Genomic DNA, 20,382 nt, shown 5'->3' with positions numbered 1-20,382 from the left:
TTACCTTAGTCCAAAATATCACTGTATCTAACAATACACAATTAAATTCAGCTATACAGCCTACACCATTTCAGATAATAGTTGCAGTACTCTATTTGTGTGGCAGAAAAAAAATATTACAATAATTTACACTTAAATGTGGTTACAATGAATATTCTCTATTCTTTAATATTCTTCCCATGCATCTCAATTTCCAAGGAGCCATCATAAAGCCAACAGCTATGGACCCTAAGGTTCAGTAGCTTCCCTTTAATCCATAATGGAACTCATTGTGAAGCACAATAACAATGAACAGGAATCTTTTCTGCCAATATCCAAGCATTTTGATTTTTTTTTTTTTTTTATGTTGCTTATTAGTCCTTTTGACATCCTTACAAGGTTTGTGGGCTTGAAAGCAGATTGCAACTAGCAGATAAAGAAAATGCAGACCAAATTCAAAGGTAACTAAGCCAACCTTACATAAATATAGTACCAACTTAATAGTTTTTCATTCTTAAACTGAGCTCTTTCTAATGAAATCACCTTAAGGCAATTTAGCTTGGCAAATAGCCAAGTGATCTGCTCTGTTGGAATAATAATTTTTGCTGTAACTCTGGGGAAGAAGGGTATGTAGGGGGGGGGGGCAATGTTAAAATATGTACACAGATAATAATTTAATAAATAGAAAAAATAGAAAAGAAAATAAAATAAAATAATAATTTTTGCTGTAAAGTAGTAGAGAATGTTGACTTTATTTTCCTTGCTGTATAATTTTATATTAGAAGAGGTGGGGGGAAGGTTAGGTGATGGGATTGGTTATTGGTGTAAGTTGGGCAAACACATACTTAAATACCATATGAGAGATTATTTTGTTCATAAGCAAATGTATTAATAGTAATACAATGTGCAATGGGAAGTCCTCCAAAAAAGTCAATTTCAATCTGGCAAATGTTTATTGAGTACGATCTTTGCTAGATCGTTCCCAGAGTTCTTTACAATTCCAACTTGTTTGGGATACAAGACTTAAACAGAAGAATTCCCTGTTAGGTAACAATTTTGAGCTCCGCATGACAACAATATAAAGATCTATTTAAAAGCTGTTAAGGTGTCCAGCCACATGGCTCAATGGTTGAGCAAAGACCTATGAACCAGGAGGTCACAGTTCAGCTCCTGGTCACGGCACAGGCCCAGGTGTGGGCTCGGTCCCCGGTGTGTGGCGTGCAGGAGGCAGCCAGTCAGTGATTCTCTCTCATCACTGATGTTTCTCTTTCTCTCCCTCTCCCTTCCTCCCTGAAATCAATAAAAATATATTTAAAAAAATAAAAGCTGTTAGGATAAGTTTTTTAATGTACTGCCTATTTCAGAAGTTAAGTTATTAGTATAATGGCTGTAGTTTAAATTTCAAATTCTTTCAGAAAGTAGTTTATAATTAGGAAGCAACTAACCTATTGTTATATATCAGCACATGACATAGAACTTATCTGAAAAATAATAGAGCACATATGCTAATCACAATGGTAGAGAGAACTATGGATCTAGAGGCAGTATGATATACTGAAAAGAGCAAAGTCAGAAGCAGTAGCCTCTGTTTCTAGTTTCACTGAAGCCAGCTGTACAACCCTGGCCAAGACTGGCCACGTCTCAATCTCCATGGGCCTTAATTCTTCAATCATAAAATGAGATGTACCTAATTATCTTTTCCAGCTATAACATTCCATGACTAAATTATGTGACTGGTTTGGAAAAGGGGTTGGGGAAGGAGGAAAGGATGATGAATGCAATAGAGATTACCCACTTGGGGGATGTTGTTAATTAGGGGCATCACACTGTGCTGTAACTAACTAAACTTCATTTACAAGGAGTGAATGACCAAGTCATCTGCTTGTTCCCAAATCTGTCAGTACTACTATATAAATAGCACTTATTTCTCCCTTTCCAGGTCTTTTTCCTTAAAGAGCCAATGCTTTTAAATAGTTACCAACTTCTTTCAGAGGTAACAAGTGATGATCACCTAATTTAAAAGCTAAGCAGTTAGGCCTGGCCAATGTTCTCAGTGGTTAGAGTATAACCCTTCCATTCCCAGTCAAGGACATGTATCTTGTTGCAGGTTGGTCCCCAGTCCTTGTAGGGGCACATGCAGGAAGCAACCAATTCATGTTTTTTTCTCTCTCCCTCTCTTTCTCTACCCCATCTTTCCTCTCTCCCTCTCACTCTCTCTAAAGATCAATGAGAAAAAAATTTCCTTTGGGTGAGAATTAACAAAAAAATTAAAATAAAATAAAAGCTAGGCAGTTGGCTACACTCATTAACTACATAATTTACTGTTCCTCACCAATCTTATGGTGTAAAAGATTCAAATTCATGACTCACCAAAATTACTATTATGTGTCATGAACCCCGGGGACCACTGATGAATGGTCTAATTCAAAAAATACTCAATCTTCAGATGATGAATTCATGAAAACTAAGAATCTTCCTAATTTCATTTTCCTCTTCTATTCATGAAAGATAAGAAAAACTAATAAGAGAATAGGATCTCGGGAAATGAATACTCTTCTTTCGCTTCTTTCCTCAAAACTCTTATCTGTTAGGTGTTAATAATAAGGACCAAGACTATACACTGAGTGGTCAGATTATTAGGATCTCTGAACGCATAATAATCTGGCCACTCAGTGTATATCCTATATAACAAAAGGCTAATATGCAAATTGTCCCCTCGACTAGGAGTTTGACCAGGCAGGAAGGCCGGGCAACCACCCCTGTCCCCTCTCCCTGGCTAGGCTGGCCAGACCCCACCCATGCACAGATTCATGCACTGAGCCTCTAATACATGTGTGTGTGCACGCGTGTGTGCACACGTACTGAATGGCTAGATTATTATTCGTTCAGAGATCATAATAATCTGGCCACTCAGTGTATAGCTAATAGGATGAGCAAAGCAAGTTAAAAAGACTTCATTGGGAGAAGCATTAAAAGCAATGACTACTTCAGAAGGAAGCCTTACAGTCCCACACACTTAATGCTGTAAAAACAAATTTATAAACATTAATGGCAGCCACAGCTGATGGAGGGAAGAAACCTGGTTTACAACAGACTAAGCAGTAATGAGTTGTTGAGACCAGTAAATGGTAAGCAGGAACAGTCCTGAAGTATACATAAGCACTTTGATCTATGCACTATTCTGTGTATATGTGTTATCAATATTATGTATGCTTACTGTCTATATTTAGTTGCTCTTTTCTGATAACAATACAGAATATCCAAATTGCACACAAATAGTCTCTTGAGTTCTTAACTGTTAGATACATACTGGAATGTTGGAAGGACTGTTTGTAATTTATACTGGACAATGTGCACACTTTTTAGTTTGGAATTTTCCAAAAGCAAACCTTTATATTTAAAAAACTGTTTTCAGTACCTGACTTATAAACTTAGGCTGTAATGTAAGTCAAAGTATCTTATCACAAAAGAAAAACAATTTTTAAATTCTGTAACACCAGGAACTATTTAGTCACCAACATCAGAAACAAATTAAGCAAGATTCTTCAAAATGGGCAAGCAGACAAAAAACTACAAAGGGAAAAAGAGTTGAAATGCATGTATTGAGGACTGAGAAATAAAAATAAAACTGTAAAAAAAAAAAATAGCACATCTTCAATAAGCACAGTATACATTTCATTCTATAACCCATCTAAAAATTTTAAAGATTATAAAACTATCATTTGACATATCACAGCAACGAGAATAAGTTATAACTACATTTGAACATGATCTTCCAACTTATATTTCGTAGGTTTTCAATATCAGTTATATGCCAAGGACTATGGGGGGAGGAGTGGGTAAGGGCAGAGTGGGATGGGAAAAGCAAACACTGTTACTACCCTAATGGAGCTAGCTTAAACTATAGAGAAGCTACATGATGTTTTTAATATTACAAAAATATGTAATTTTAAACTTTAAGTGCCATGAAGAAACAACACAGAACACTATAATAAACTAAAAAAGGAAAATGTAATCTAGACCAGAAAGTCCAAGTTTTCTGAAGACATTCAAACTGACACCTGAAAAATAAGTAAGAGAGTTAAGTGAGGGAAAGCACATTCCATGCTAAAGCATCAGCGTGTATCAAGGCTGCAGTGGGCAGCAAATGCCCTACATATTTGGGAACTGACAAGCCAAAACTGGCATTTAAAGCTATGAGAATGGATGAAAGTACACATAAGTTGGAGAAAATGAGAAAAAAAGAGAAGAAAAACTTAATAGAGGAAGGTAAACAGGAATGTTGTGGTCACTTCAGGCAACAAAACCGTTTCCAGAAAAAAGTAGACATCAGCTGTGATAAGTAATGCTGACAAGAGAGGTGAGAACTAAAAGTCCCATGGAGTTGGAGAAAGAACTGGGTTGTGGTCACATAACTGCACCAGCATAAGTTCTTCCTTCTGTTCTTTTTTTAATTTACATTCTTTATTTATTTACTGTTCTTGCCTACTCCCTAGAAATGATAATGACAAGTTTAACCCTTTGCACTCCGAACCATCCTGGACATTGGCTACCAGCTACTCGACGCTACTTTGCGGCGGACACGTGCGTTGAATTAACTCAATTCCCCGTAATCACTAATAAACTGCAATGTCCCCTGAGAGGGGACATCCGAGTGATATGCTAGAATTCCAATGTCCCCTGAGAGGGGACAGCAGAGTGCAAAGGGTTAAAGTCACAGAGCCTTACTATGTTAGAGCTGGGTGAACCTGCAATTGGCATTTTGACCTAAAGGACTGGTAAAGTCTGATCTCTACATACCAGATTTCCTGACTGATTTCCCCAGTGTGTATCAAGTCTAATTTTATGAAAAGAATGATACCCAAACCAGTTTGGCTCAATGGATAGAGCGTCAGCCTGCGGACTGAAGGGTCCCAGGTTCGATTCCGGTCAGGGGCATGTACATTGGTTGCAGGCACATCCCTGGTGGGGGGTGTGCAGGAGGCAGCTGGTCGATGTTTCTCTCTCATCGATGTTTCTGGCTCTTTGTTCCTCTCTCTTCCTCTCTGTGAAAAATCAATAAAATATATATTTTTTAAATAAATAAAGAATGAAATCCCTAGCTCATTCCCATTCTATAAGACCCAATAGTGTTATAAATGGATATTAGAATACCTTAGCTTAATTCATTCCTTAGTCACAATAATCACTTGTCCTCTTCTCCTACAGCCTTATACAAACTGATGTGTGATAAAGTGGGTATTGTGCTTTAATTTTAATCTAATAAATATGACTAATTCAAACAACAATAATAACTTGGAATATATCATTGATACATCTTAAAATAATTTACAAAAACTATGTTTAAGAGCTAACATATTTCAGATACATTTTAATTTACAAATGTTCACACAATTTTTCAGGGGCATACATTATATAAAGCAAGTTTTACTAATTTACACTTCATCTTTTATATTAATAAAGCAAACTTAATTTATTCCCAACCTACTGACATTTGGCCACAAATCAAAAGTTTTTAACTGCATTAGCAAAGAAAAGCAATAAAAAAGAACTCAAATTGAATTTCATGGTAAAGAAAAAAGAATGAGAATGAAAATCTACAATACTTTCTTGTTTATTTACAAGTGTATCAGCATAACTCACTATCTCTCAATAGAAATATTACTGGCACTTGAGGTGAACAATTTTTCAAAGGAAGACATTTAGCACCCTGTTACTTTCTAGTCATTGTGGTAATCAAAAAATAGCCCCCCACCCCCCGCCCGGCCGCAAAAAAAAATAGCTCCCCAAAATTCTGAACACTTTCCCTAAACAATATGGTCTTCCATTGAGAACAACTAGTAGCAGTTTTAAAGCACAAGCTTTTCTCAATGAAAATATCTCAAACTCCCAGATTTCCGCCTTAACCTACAAAGTATGTTGAACATACAGCAGTGACGTTTAATTCATGGCCTATTTATTTCTTTTTTTTTTTAATATATATTTTTATTGATTTCAGAGAGGAAGACAGAAGGAGAGACAGAAACATCAATGATGAGAGAGAATTGATCCGCTGCTGCCTCTCGTATGCCCCCTACTGGGGATTGAGCCCGCAACGCAGGAATGTGCCCTTGATTGGAATCGAACCCAGGACCCTTCAGTCCAAAGGCCAGGGCTCTATCCACCGAACCAAACCATTTAGGGTGATCGATGGCCTATTTAAAACTGCTGCAGCAGGCTGAGCAGGAGTCTCACCATGATGGTGTTACCTGATAATGAGAGTGTCTCTCCTTATGTTGGGGTCATCAGAACTGCAGCGAAGTAAAGACACACCCGTGGAGCCTACAAAGGGTTTCCACACACATGATGCAATTTATTTTGTGTGGCATCTGAAGAGGGTGGGCAGAGCCTAAGAAGGACATGATGTCTCCAAGGCCAGGGGCTGGAGGAAAAGTGCATACCAAGCATTCCACGTTGTGAGTTAAAAATCTATATATATAAAAGTCTAACATGCAGTGGACCAATTGGTCACTATGACGTGCACTGACCAACAGGGGCAGATGCTCCCAACCAGTAGGTTAGCTTGCTATTGGGGTCTGGCCAATCGGGAAAGGGCGAGATGGGGCCAGACATGCCCTGAAACCCTCACAAGGCCCCTCCCTGGCCACTGGCCCTGATTGGCCCCAATCACCAGCCAGGCAGAGGGACTCCACCCATGCACAAATTTTGTGCACCGGGCCTCTAGTTTTAATATAATAAGGCTCTTATAAATTAAAATATGTTTACCTTCACCCCTATATTAATTTATCCCAGGCTGCTATATTTGAAAGTAAGACTAATATATGAAATATATACTCCTTGTATTTATCTATTCCATTGTGTGCTTTGTAGCCAAAGTTATTTCTTCCTAGACTGTCTACCTCTAGTACTCTCTTTGCACTAGAGTACTTTTTATAAGCTGATGACTGAACTTATTAAATCAAAAGCCTGAATTGATAGATGAAGGCTTGAAGATGGCTCTAGGCCGCATAAGAATTAAAGTGCATGGGTGTAGAGACAGTTACCTTCTAAGAATTTATTAAAACTTACTTTTGGTTTTATAACTGTGCAATAATTAAAAATACCAAAGATCTGACAACTGAATAAATAAGAAATTAACAATGTAGTTATCACTAAATAATCTTCAGGATTGAAATACACTGTTATATATTATAAAATACTCTAATCATGGACTGTAATTGTTACTAATGATATTTAAATAACTCACCTGATTTCCTTTAGTCCTTCTCTCTGGATAACTTGAAGAATTTCTTTATGACTCATGGGTGTATTGGGGTATTTTTCTAAGACCTGAGAAACAAGTATATAATAATAAATTATTTTTCTTATTGTAAGTTCTTATTCTTATTATATATTTAAGTATATTCCTTATACTTATTAAAATTATGTATTAATTTCATCCAGCACATACATATCCAGAGATTTTTCATCCCTTTTATTTTGAGATAAGAAAAATGGAATATTAATGAAATATAAATAGGATCTTCTCTCCTTTAGTCACAAACAAGTCAAACCTAAGCAGAAATAGATAAAAGGGGTATAATTAATAACTCAATTATTAATTATTAATTCATAATATTAAATGTTTACTTTCTGTCTCTACCCCTACATCACAGGCCTACCTGTGTACCTACTATAAGCACCTTAAAGATTTTCCATCTTCACATTCCAGCAAAGCCTAATACAGCATGGATTCTCAAAAATGCATAACCAAAACAAATTAATACAGTTATAATAAAATTAAAATGGTACCTGTGTTCTGATTCTAATGAAAACAGAATAAGCCCAGTTTATTCTATCTCTCCCAATGAATACATACAACTAGAAACCTAAACAGAATACATGGAGCAGCTATCTGAGGACTCTGAAAATGGTAGCAGTTGGCTTGAGGGAGGAAACAACAACTAGAAGTACCTTGGGACTACTTAGCCTGGACTCAATGGCAGTCCAAACTCAAAACTGCACTCTAAGTGCAGACAGAAATGATTTCAAAAGAAGACTTTTCCTTTTTGGTCTGAAGAGCGAAGGAGGACCCTCTAGGATTTTGTTTTGTTTTCCCTTTCTCTTGGCCCCTGTCTCCAGGCAATCTGAAGGCAGCAGTTGTGGAGTGATGACAGCAGCAATGGACAGACCAGGACCTAAATCTCTAAGAAAGGTCCCACGAGTGTGAAGAGAATCCTCATGGCTTATATTCCTTCTCTGCCATCTTGCTGATTAGCATAGAAGGCAGATGTGATTGTGGAAGTATGTAACAAAACAAGAATGACAACTCCAGTTATCCAGTGACAGGACAAGGGAGAAGGGTCTCTAGAAATCAGAAAGTGCAAAAGAAAGAGAAAGAGATACCATCAAGTTCTACAAAAACCCCTGAGGTCACCCCAAACTATGCTTATGTGACTCCAAACCTCAACATACTACCTCAACATACTACGGTACTTACCTGGTTCTCAAAATAGCCACTAGGAGGCGCATATGCAGAACAGACCCAAACGGTATGTACGTGTCCAGGTTTTCAAATACCATTTATTGAAGAGACTATTTCTACTCTACTGTATGCTTTTGCCTTTGTCAATAGTTCTTTTTTCATACTAAATTTCTTAAAACTTATACTATCACATTTACAGCAAATGTTTTTCCAGTTTATTTTTCATCTTTTCATTTCTGTTGTTTTTCACCAAGATTTCTATTAATTTCATGTATTATAACTGATTGGGTCTTTTTTCTTTAAAGAATAATTTATTTTCCAGCTGGCATGGCGCAGTGGTTAAGCATCGATGCATGAACCAGAAGGTCACAGTTCAATTCCTGGTCAGAGCACTTGCCTGGGCTGCAGGTTCAATCACCAGTGTGGGGCACGCAGGAGGCAGCTGATCAATGATTCTCTCTCATCACTAATGTTTCTATCTCACTCTCACTCTTCATTCTTCTATGAAATCAATAAAAACTTATTACTTAATTTAAGAGTCTCGTGCTCTACCGACTGAGCTAGCCAGGCGAGACATATTACTTAATTTAAAAAAGAATAATATATTGACTTTTAGAAAGGGAGAGAAATATCTAACGTGAGAGCACAACATCATGTGGCTGTATCCTGCATACTCCCTACCAGCAACATAGGCATGTGCTCGTGACTAGGAATCAAACAGGCAACCCCTGGTGCACAGGACAACACCCAACCACCTGAGCCACACCAGCTAGGGCTCTTTTTGTTCTAACATGTCTACATTTAAATGAACCTTCCAATAGCTTAGTATTTTTCACGTTTTCATTTGACTCTTTTAATTTACTTATTTTTAATAGGAAAATGTGCAAAGACATAGAATGAGAAAAATGTAGACACACACTAGAGAAACCAAAGAGAAAAAACTAGAGAGAAAAACAACATGGCTACATATATTTCTGAGCAAAAATATAGTATTCTATTACATTATTATTACAATATTATCAGTGCATTGCAATATTTTTTTTTTATCACAAGTTTAATATAAATGAAAATACTAGTAGTTTTATGAAAACATTTAGCTTAACTTAACCACAGGAGGGCAGTGTATATCAAACAAAATATTCCACGGTATCTGTTTACGGAACCACATAAACACAATTTTTAGAAACTACTTTCATAATGTGAATAACTGCTCAGCCCAGCCGGCATGGCTCAGTGATTGAGCCTGTACCTATAAACCAGGAGGTCACAGTTCGATTCAGGTCAGGGCACATGCCCAGGTTGCGTGCTCAGCCCCCAATGTGGGCTGTGCAGGAGGCAGCCAATCAGTGATTCTCTATCATCATTGATGTTTCTCTCCCTCTCTTCCTCTCTGAAATCAATAAAAATACGTTGAAAAATAAAATGTACAGATAAAAACATGAATCTTTATAGATTTACTTCAGTGTTTTATGGCTTACTTGTTGTCCAAAAACCTTTAAATAGGTTAATCAATGCCACTGTAATGAATGAGGTCACCCAGAAAATACGCAGAATGACTGACTAGAGCCCATGCTACAGAACCAACATACCAATGTTTACAAGTCAGAGAAGAAAAACTAGGAAATAAACTAAGGAGTGGCCAAAGAAACTGGAAGAAAACCAAAGAATATGGTGCCTCACAAAAGACAAACATTCTAAGAAGGATGAAGGGAACAACAATGTCAAAAACTGCCTAGAAGTTGAGATAACAACTTCAAAATCCACTGGACTAGCAATAAAAAGCCTTATAACTAGCTTTACAAGTTTAAATTCCATTTCATCAGAAGGGAAGAAATCAAATTTGAGGGGATTTAGCACTGAAAGGGAAGTCCAAAGTTGGCAGCAGGGAGTTAAAACAACTCCTAGAAAAGTAAAGGAAATCTGAATTCAAGGAATTTTGTTAAGTGGATTTGAACAAGTTTCACTGGACAAAGATAAAAGGAGACCAAAGTACCCTTAGTTACCCCAACTTTCCCCATCCCAACATGAGGCGCAAACAGATGCAGACATAAATGAGACAAATCCCTTATTATCCGAACTTGTGCTAATTTGACACTCAGAAACACAATTAATTCAGAGGATGCAATATCCCACACCTACCAAACTCATTATACACACACTCATTGTGTGAGTTCAGGAACTGAACAGATAATAACAAGGAATACATGGAATTTAGAAGAAATAATTTATAGAGCCAAATATTAGAAAAGGAAAGAAGGAAAAGGGCCTTACCTGGCTGCTTAGCAGTATCTCTTGATCACTAACTCTGTCCTGAGATGCACTTCTCTGTTCAGCTTCTGTGACACCAGACTCTCCTTGTTTCCCTTCTACCTCTTCACCAACAACTTTTCATTCTCCACAATCTTTTAATGTTGATTTTCCTCAGGATTCTCTTGTCTTAATTTCTACAGCCCTTGGGCATTTCATCCTCCCATGGTTTCAAAAGCATTTATGCTCCTACTGCAGCACACTATACACCTTCAGTAGTATGTACCACACTGTATTTATTAGAGTTGCATTTTAAATCATCTGTCTTGCCCACTGGTACATGAGCTCAGGAGGGTTGGGACCATCTGTCTTGTTCTTCTAGTGTCCCTCGTGCCTATCTATGGGAGGTCTAAAACCTGTGATCGTTGACTAAGGAATTAGGAACACAGGCTTTAACAACAGTAAAAATGCTTCTCTCCATATATATTTTTAAACAAGAAAGATGAAAGGTAAGTGCAATTGCAAATAAGTTTGAAGATTCAGGAGCAGAAACTTGAATATAAGAAGTGGCTGCAAATATTTAAATACAAATCTATACAGAGAGGCAGCTTAGGAAAACCAGAGATTACATAGGCTGACTTCTTAAGTCCAGGGGGGTAGTTTTACCTCAATTCTGATCAAGTATCCTGAAATAGTTCATTCCTAGCTTAGATTGTTTTTATCTGATTATCCAGGAAGTCCAGATGTTATGTGCACTCTCTAGTTTAAGTAACAAAAAAAGTTCTCAAAACCTAATTTTCTCAAAATTCTGAAGAATTAATAACACCTAGTTTTTCTAGCATTTAAGTGTCAGATACTATCCTAAGTGTTTTACATATTAGCTCATTTAATCTTTACAACAAACCTATGAGGTAGGTACTATGTATTATGACATTTTTTCAGATATGAAAACTAGGACACAGAAAATAAGTCACTTGACCACGATCACACCAGTTAATACGTGATAGAGAACAAAATTCTTTGTTCATAAGCCTTATGCTATATATACTCCCTCTCCATCAGTTTACACATCCACACTTCCCCTAAAATTAACTCTCATTTTAATGGACATTTACTAAATACTCCTTCAGTGTCAACAATTGGGGATACAAAGATGAATAAGAAACAAGTCCTTTTGTTCCTATCTAGGATGGAGAAAATATGGGGGAGAGACAGACAACTATAATATGAGAAGAAATACTAAAAAAGACATTGAAAACTACAGGTATAAAACCTTTAATTCTTTCTATGAAAATTATGCAATATTTCAAATAACAGAAATTACAAAATAATAAAATATATATTATGTACCAACTAACTTTGTCAAATCCACAAAAGAAATGGAAAAACTTTCTGAAAAGATAATAAGTTAGCAATTCTAATGGTAGAAACAGACAATAAATATGTAAGCAAAAAATATATATTTTTTAAATAGTGGTTTAAGTGCAATAAACAGAATAAATCAGGGTGATAAGGTTCATAGTAAATGAGAAAAGAGATAATTCTGAGCAGTCAGGCCTCAATGACTACCAACACTGAAGCTGAGAACTGTATGACACGTAGCCAGGCATGGTAACAAGAGTGGGCTTAATCTGGAACGCTAGCCGTGTAAGGAATAAACTGTAAGGGAGTGTGTCGATATCCTGCAGCACACTGCCAACATCCCACCTTTGCTCATGCCATTCTCTGTAACTGACTTCACTTCTCCACTCCATTCTATACCTGAAAGTCTATCTGTCACCTAATAAAATGGCAAAAGTTTTCAAAAGTATAGTCAATCCTTCAAGGGTTCAGTAAGACAGGCAACACACACTACCCAGCTGGGACAGTAAGGTGATACACCTTTCGGAAAACAATTTGGTAACATGTAACTTTAAGAGCTTTTCAAAGATTGACATCCTCTTACCCAATAGCTTTTCTTCCAGCAATCTATAAAAGCAAAATAACAGAAATGCATACACGATCTAGGCACAAAGTTGTTCACTACAGTTATTATTTGTAACAGTTATAAAAATAAGCAATCAAAATTCCCAATATTAAGATAATATACCAGCCGAAACCGGTTTGGCTCAGTGGATAGAGCGTCAGCCTGTGGACTGAAGGGTCTCAGGTTCGATTCCGGTCAAAGGGCATATACCTTGGTTGCAGGCACAACCCCAGTAGGGGGTGTGCAAGAGGCAGCTGATCGATGATTCTCTCTCATTGATGTTTCTAACTCTATCCCTCTCTTCCTCTCTGTGAAAAATCAATAAAAAAAATATATTTTTTTAAATTGATAATATATCAATTTAACTCCCCTCCCAATGAGATCTCTAGTTCATTAGCAAAGCAGAAACCACAGGCCTCTTTATCTTTATGGTAATCCAATTAGACACTGCCTGAAAGACAGGAGAAACTCAATAAATTATTTCTAAATTGAAAGCAGTGATACATTATGTTGTCATTAAAGGTATCTTTAATCAGCCTGCCTGGCATGGCTCAATGGTTAAGCATCGACCTATGAATCAGGGGGTCACAGTATGGTTCCCAGTCAGGGTACGTGCCCAGGTTGTAGGCTGGATCCCCAGGGTGGGGTGTGCAGGATGCAGCAGATCGACAATTTTCTCTCATTGTTTCTATCTCTCTTTCTCCCTCTCTCTTCATCTCTGAAATTAATAAAAAATATTTTTCTAAATGAAAAACTTGGTACTACATGTATGCACATGCACGCCCTGAACAAAACCTAAAGAAAATTAGGGGGGAAATGGAAAACATATCACACAAAGTTATTAAAAATCAATGAGAAAAACACCAACAATTCAAAATAAAGAACAAAGGATATAAAGAGAAACAAATACAGCGGTCAGTAAACATCTAAAAAGATGTTCAGCCGAGACCAGTTTGGCTCAATGGATAAGAGCGTCGACTTGGGGACTGAAGGGTCCCGGGTTCGATTCCGGTCAAGGGCATGTACCTTGGTTGCGGGCATATCCCCAGTAGGGGGTGTGCAAGAGGCAGCTGATCGATGACTCTCTCTCATCGATGTTTCTAACTCTCTATCTCTCTCCCTTCCTCTCTGTACAAAATCAATAAAATATATTTAAAAAAAAAAAATGTTCAATCACAGTCATATAATCACAAATATAGAATCAAAATCAAACCAGCTTTTTTTTTCACCCACTGAATTGACAAAGGTGAAAATGACTAAAAGTCTAGGATGTGGGGAGCAAACACTGTTATCCACAGCTGTAAAATGATACAACCCTTTTAAAAGCACAATTTGGCGTAGATGGATATATCTTTGATTTAGCAATTCTATATAATAAAAGCCTAATATGCAAATAGACCAAATGGCAAAATGACCAGCGGCACAACCAGTCACTATGATGCACACTGACCACCAGGTGGCAGACGCTCAGTGCAGGAGCTGTCTCAACCCACAGGCCCCAAGCCAGCCAAGGTGGGTACCAGGGGGGCTCCCTGATTGCCCCACCGGTTGCCCCACAGATCGGCCCTGATCGCCGATCAGGACTAGGGACCCTACACCCATGCATGAATTTCATACACCAAGCCTCTAGTTCCAATATAAAAATTATATGACTACAAGAGGCCCAGTGCACAAAATTCGTGCACTGAGGGGAGAGGGGGTAATCTCAGCCCAGCCTGTGCCCTCTCACAGTCCAGGAGCCCTTGGGGGATGTCTGACTGATGGCTTAGGCCCGCTCCCCCTAAGCCATCTGGTGGACATCCTTAGTGCTGCCACAGAGGCAGGAGAGGCTGCATTGGGCGTCTGCCCCCAGTGGTCAGTGTATATTATAGCAACTGGTCATTTGGCCATTTGGTTGATTTTCATATTAGCCTTTTATTATCCTATATAATAAAAGCGTAATATGCAAATTGTCCCCTTGGCTGGGAATTTGACCAGGGGGCAGGGCCAGCCAGAGGAAGGGAGCAGGCATCCGGAGAATGGGAGGGAGTACCCCGCCGGCAGCCGCTAGGGACCCTACCAGTGCACAAATTTTGTGCACTGGGCGGGCCTCTAGCATAGGATATTCTCACAAGGACACAAATATATATGTACAACAATATTTACTGAAGCAATGTTTGTAACTGAAAATGGCCTGAATTCCAACTAAGTGTCCACTGACCAATGATTAAACAAAATGTGGTATACATACACACACACAACATACATACACTTAAAAAGGAAATTCTGCCCTGGTCAGTTTTGCTCAGTGGTTGGAGTAACGGCCCAAGAACTGAAGGGTCCCAGGTTTGATTTCAGTCAAGGGCACATAAACTGGGTTACAGGTTCAATCTCCGGATAATACTGAGGTACATGTGAGAGGCAACCAATAAAGTGTCTCTCTCACATCAATGTTTCTCTCTCTTTGTCTCTCCCGCTCCCTTCCACTCTCTCTAAAAGAAATCAAAGGAAAATATACTCAGGTGAGGATTAACAAAATAAAAAAAAGGAAATTCTGACACATGCTATGACATGGTGGAACCCTGATGACATTATGCTAAGTAAAATAGATGAATCATGAAATGACACACATTATATGATTTCACTTACATGAGATATTTAGAGTAGTCCAAACTCATAGAAATGGAAAGTAGGAATGGTGGTTGCCTGGGACTATGAGGGGAGATGAGAAATGAAAAGTTAATGTCTACAGTATTTCAGTTCTACAAGATGGAAAAAGTTCTAGAAATTTAGTGTACAGTTCAGTAGTATTAAGTATATTAAGTATTAAGTAGTATTAAGTATAATAAAATGATTTAGATGATAGCCCAGCCAGAGTGGCTTAGTGATTGACCTATGAACCAGGAGGTCATGGTTCAATTCTGGGCCAGTTTTGAGCTCCATCCCCAGTGTGGGGCAGTCAATCAATGATTCTCTCTCATCATTGATGTTTCTATCTCTCTTTCTCCCTCTTCCTTCCTCTCTGAATTCAATTTGAAAAAAAATATATTATTTTTTAATTGCAAACACCCAGCCCAGTATTTCCTAGCTATCCTGCTTTATTTTTCCCCATAGCACTTGCCACTAACATAATATAATAGATAGGGTATTTCTCTCCTTTCCTTTCTTTCTCTAAAAAATCAACAAAAACATTTAAAGCGCGCGCGCGCACACACACACGCACACACACACACACTCACAAACACACACCATGTTTTCACTATGAGAACTGAAACAAGAAGGCAGAGCATCACCTTGCTCGATCTTAGCAAGGACCTCAGCTGGAAATGTTGGCATCAGGTGACTCAAATTTTTTGCCACTCCTCACATGTTCATGAATGACCACAAAAAGTGTCATGCGCATTGATTTGAAGTTAAAAGTCAATTTTAGCAAGTAAGTGAATTCATAAGTATTTGTATCAACTATAATCTCTTTCAGGAAATAAAATTGAGAGAAAGAATTCCCAGCTTTTTTTATGAGGCAGTATTATTCTAATACCAAAACCCAGACATAGCACAAGAAAACTACAGATTAATATCCCTCATGAACATAACTGTGAATGTTCTCAACAAAATATTAGCAAATACAGCACAATATGTAAAAAGTATATTATACGACAACTAAGTAAGATTTCATTCCCCTCTCCCCAGGAAAACAAGGCCAATTCAAAATTTGGAAACTAACGTCATCTACCATATTAGTAGTCTAAAAATTAAAAGCAAATGATTTTATCAATGATTCAGAGAATGACATATAAAATAGTTCTTAATACATAAAAAAGATTAGAAACAGAAAGAAACTGATTACAACTATTAGGTCTAGTAATAATTAATGTCGTTTTCTAATACTTTTTTAAATCGAATTTATTTAAACAAAACAACAAAATTTAATCAACAATATAGTTGCCGTTGTTTTCTACTACTTGTGCCCAACGCTCAGGAAGCATTTTAATCCCTCTGTTGTAAAATTCTTGTGATTTTGATGCAAAAAGTTCGGTCAATGCATTTTTGAGGCATTCTTCATTATTAAATTTTTTTCCAAGAAGAAAGTTTTGCAAAGAACGAAACAAATGGTAATCGGAAGGGGCAATATCAGGAGAATATGCAGGTTGAGGGAGAACTTCCCATTCCAACTGGCGCAGTTTTTCAGCAGTGATTCTTGCAGTATGAGGTCGTGCGTTATCGTGGTGAAGAATTACGCCCTTCCGATTAATCAGTGCGGGTTCTTTTTCTCTTAAAGCTTGGGCTAACCTTTCCAATTGGGCACTATACACTGCACTTGTAATGGTTTGGTTAGATGGTAAAAGTTCATAATGAAGAATTCCTTTAAAATTCCACCAAACACACAACATCACTTTTTTCGCATGCAAGTCAGGTTTTGGTGTGGGCAGCGGAGCCTCATTTTTGTCCAACCATTGAGGCCGCCTTTTCAAATTAACATACAGCACCCATTCTTCATCTCCGGTAACAATTTGCTCTAAAAACGGCAAACGGTTTTGACGAGAGAGGAGCGAACTGCAAATTGTGACTCTTTGATTACGGTTGTTGTCGGTCAACTCATGAGGAACCCATTTTCCAAACTTTTGGACTTTGCCAAGTGCACGCAATTGATTGGAAATTGTTTTCTGTGAACAATTTAAAGTTGTCGCAAGCTCTTGTTGGGTAATTTGAGGATTTTGCACCAAAAGAGCTTGAAGAGCTTCTTGATCAAAATTGGACACACGGCCTCGACCACTCTTGTCATCTAACAAAAAATTTCCCTCGCAAAATTTCTCAAACCAATGCTGGCATTTTCTGGCGCTAACTGCATCTTGACCAAGAGCACTACAGATGTTTTTTGCAGCCTCACTTGCTTTTCTTCCTAATTGGAACTCTTAAAGCATGCAGTGCCCAATATGCTCTTCATCCGCCATCTTCTTAGCCCTAGTTTTGCAACAAAAACCAAACCAAACACAAACTTTTTCAAGCAAAACTTGTTAATTGCACTTCACACGTTCTGTAGATACCATGTGTATGAAGGTTATGTCAATACAAGTCAACGCCAAGCAAGATTTTAAACGAATGTTTGAAAACGACATTAATTATTACTAGACCTGATACATAGAAAAGAAAACTGTATCAAAGACTAGAAGTCCCAAAATGCTAAGCTATACTGTGTCAGATGATGGTGAATTTTTTTCTCTACTTTTCCAAATTAATTTAATTTCTATAATTTAAATAATTTATGAAATTTTTGTGAAATAGGAAACCTATATTACATATTATTATAACTAAATTTATTTTAAATTCAACATCAGTAGAGCAAAAATTAGCACACCAATTCTAACCTAGAACCAACCAGGGCCCATCCTTTCAATTCAGAGTCCTGCTCTAACAATCAAAACCTGTCTACAACTAATAAATCCCACAAATGGCCCAATTAGACTGAAACACAGATATTATCACCTACATAAAAACTCCCTAAGACTCTTAGGATAAAAATACTTGTCAGCCTGTTTCTATGACCCTCCACATTTTGGCCCAAACCTACCTTTTGTGGTCTTATTTTTCACTACGCTTCACAATACTCCAAGGTAAATTAGCTATGCATCAAACATACCTTGCATTTTTTAGTCTTCCCTCCGTCTAGAATGCCTGTACCCATACTCACCTCTAAATGTTTTATCCATCATCCCAGATTACCCAGGTCAAACCTCTAAGACCACCCCTCACCAAGTCCCACTCCACCAAATTTCAGTATTATTACTATTTTGCTATTATACAGTCCCAACACAAATTTACTTTATAATTATGTTTTATTACAAAACTTCAGTGAAAACAACTCAAATTCATCTCAGTTTCTGTGTGGAAGGATTCTGGACATAGGTTAACTGGGTTTTCTGTTTAGGGTCTCACTAGACTGAAATTAAACTGTCAGCTCAGACTGTGAAATCATCTGAGGTCTGGAGTTTACTACCAAGCCTATCTGTTGGCAGGTTTCAGTTCCTTTCTGTTTGGCCAGCAGTCACTCAGCTCTTAGAGGCTGTCTGCCATTCCTTGCTACACGGTGTTCTCAGAGGCAGTTTCCAAAGTATAAGTCAAGAGAGTGGGGTTTAGTACAGAATCTCCTATAGCAGGAAATGAGACGGGTTCCCAAACTTGTTTACAGCTAGTTTAAGTCCCTGTGTGGTTACACACTGACCTTCAGAAACGAGTGGCAAATGGTATCCCTGAGGTTAAAAGGCTTTTCAGTAATAATCTCAAACCTCTGTGAATCTTTGCTAAGAAATAACATCTTTACAGTATAATAGTTTTCTTATTAGGAAATATAAAATAATCCATATTTACTAATTTTTCAACAATATTAACCATATTCACAACATACTAACCATTATAAAAAGAACTTTTCATACATTCTCATTTAATATCCCAAATATAAGTTCTACTATTATCTCTATTTTAAAGTTGAGGAAACAGAAAACTTAGTATAAATCTCTATAACTGCAAAAGTGGTCCTTAGACCAAAGCACCAGCATTAGGAACTTGTTAGAAATGCAGAATTTCTGGCCCGGCTGTTGGCTCAGTGGTTCAACCTATGAACCAAGAGGTCACTGATTCAATTCCTATCAGGCAGGGTACATGGCAGGGTTGCAGGCTGGATCCCCAGTAGGGGATGTGCTAAAGGTAGCTGATTAATGTTTCTCTCTCATCAATGTTTCTCTCTCTCTATCCCTCTCCTTTCTTCTCTAAAACTCAATTAAAAAAAATATTATATTAAAAAAGAAGAAGAAAAGAAATATAGACTTTCTGGCTACACTGCAGAACTACTGAATAAAAATCTACATTAGAGCAAGCTCTCCAGATGATTCTTGTACACATTAATGTTTGTGTACTTGTTTAAAGAATCTTCCAAGCTGACATAATGTTAGAACCAACATCAAATCCAGATTGTTAAAGTTAATCCCAAGTTGCTATGAAAAAGTTTTTTATTCCCCATTATGTCTTTCATGGGTACTTAATATTTATAAAACTTCTTCCCATTATATTTTTTCTTGTAATCCATTTATTTTACATATGTATGCATGTGTACACACACATACACACACCACACTAAAGAAAATATTTCTTCATATAAATATGTTTCATGGTACCATCTGCATAAACTTACAAAATTTGTCAGAACCACCCAAATCATATAGAAAACTAACCACTATAAATCAATAGCAATATATTTAAATTTTACATTACTATTTAGAAATAAGTCACTAACATTAAGCACTTTGAAACTGAATATGGCTAAGCCAGCTATTAAATAATTCAGATATAAGTGGGTTAAAGATTCAGAATGATTTAGGCCATCCCAAGCTGTGAACTCCAATGAAAGTCCATTTAAATGTAGTATCAACTGCTAAATGCCAGTAAATCAAAGACTCTTCTAATGAAAAGTCTTTTACAACAAAATTTTTACTAAAAGATGGATCAAATTACTCAGAAGACACTATAATAAGGTTTACAGTGTCCTCTGAGGCCCAGGACCGAATACATATGTATTCACCATTTAACCAGTTTTAGTTTTGTCAAGGAAGATCAAAAGTAAAAATTATCACAGAATAACACAAAAGGGTCTTTGGAGGCAAATACCCAGGTGGGACTTGAAATAATTTTCTTTCACAAACAAGACAAATACTCCACCTGTTTTCCTGGCAAACAACACTTAATATAGTTGACG

The 20,382-nt window shown here is 37.2% G+C and overlaps 1 protein-coding gene across 11 annotated transcripts in view; it reads right to left on the bottom strand.

Annotated features, from left to right (window-relative positions):
• ASXL2 (ASXL transcriptional regulator 2) overlaps positions 1-20,382 on the bottom strand; it is a 79,354-nt gene that overhangs the window by 50,831 nt on the left and 8,141 nt on the right. For 4 of the 11 annotated variants that reach the window (XR_006741391.1, XR_006741388.1, XR_006741389.1 and 1 more), the window contains exons 2-3: positions 7,226-7,308; positions 7,023-7,025 (exon numbers count right to left, since the gene is read on the bottom strand). Coding sequence is in view for 1 of the 11 variants with exons in the window: in XM_045580621.1 (XP_045436577.1) it covers positions 7,023-7,025; positions 7,226-7,308 (86 nt within the window). In the remaining 10 variants the exon portion in view is untranslated. Of the gene's footprint in view, positions 1-6,227; positions 6,401-7,022; positions 7,026-7,225; positions 7,311-10,714; positions 10,920-18,656; positions 18,664-20,340; positions 20,347-20,382 lie in introns of those variants that run through there. The other 7 variants (XR_006741396.1, XR_006741394.1, XR_006741397.1 and 4 more) reach the window with 5 other exon arrangements.

This window comes from Pipistrellus kuhlii, unplaced genomic scaffold, assembly GCF_014108245.1.
Source record: "Pipistrellus kuhlii isolate mPipKuh1 unplaced genomic scaffold, mPipKuh1.p scaffold_m20_p_13, whole genome shotgun sequence".
NCBI classification, from domain to species: Eukaryota; Metazoa; Chordata; class Mammalia; order Chiroptera; family Vespertilionidae; genus Pipistrellus; species Pipistrellus kuhlii.
Note: the sequence above shows the minus strand (reverse complement) of the source record. Positions and strands in the feature narration are given on the sequence as shown.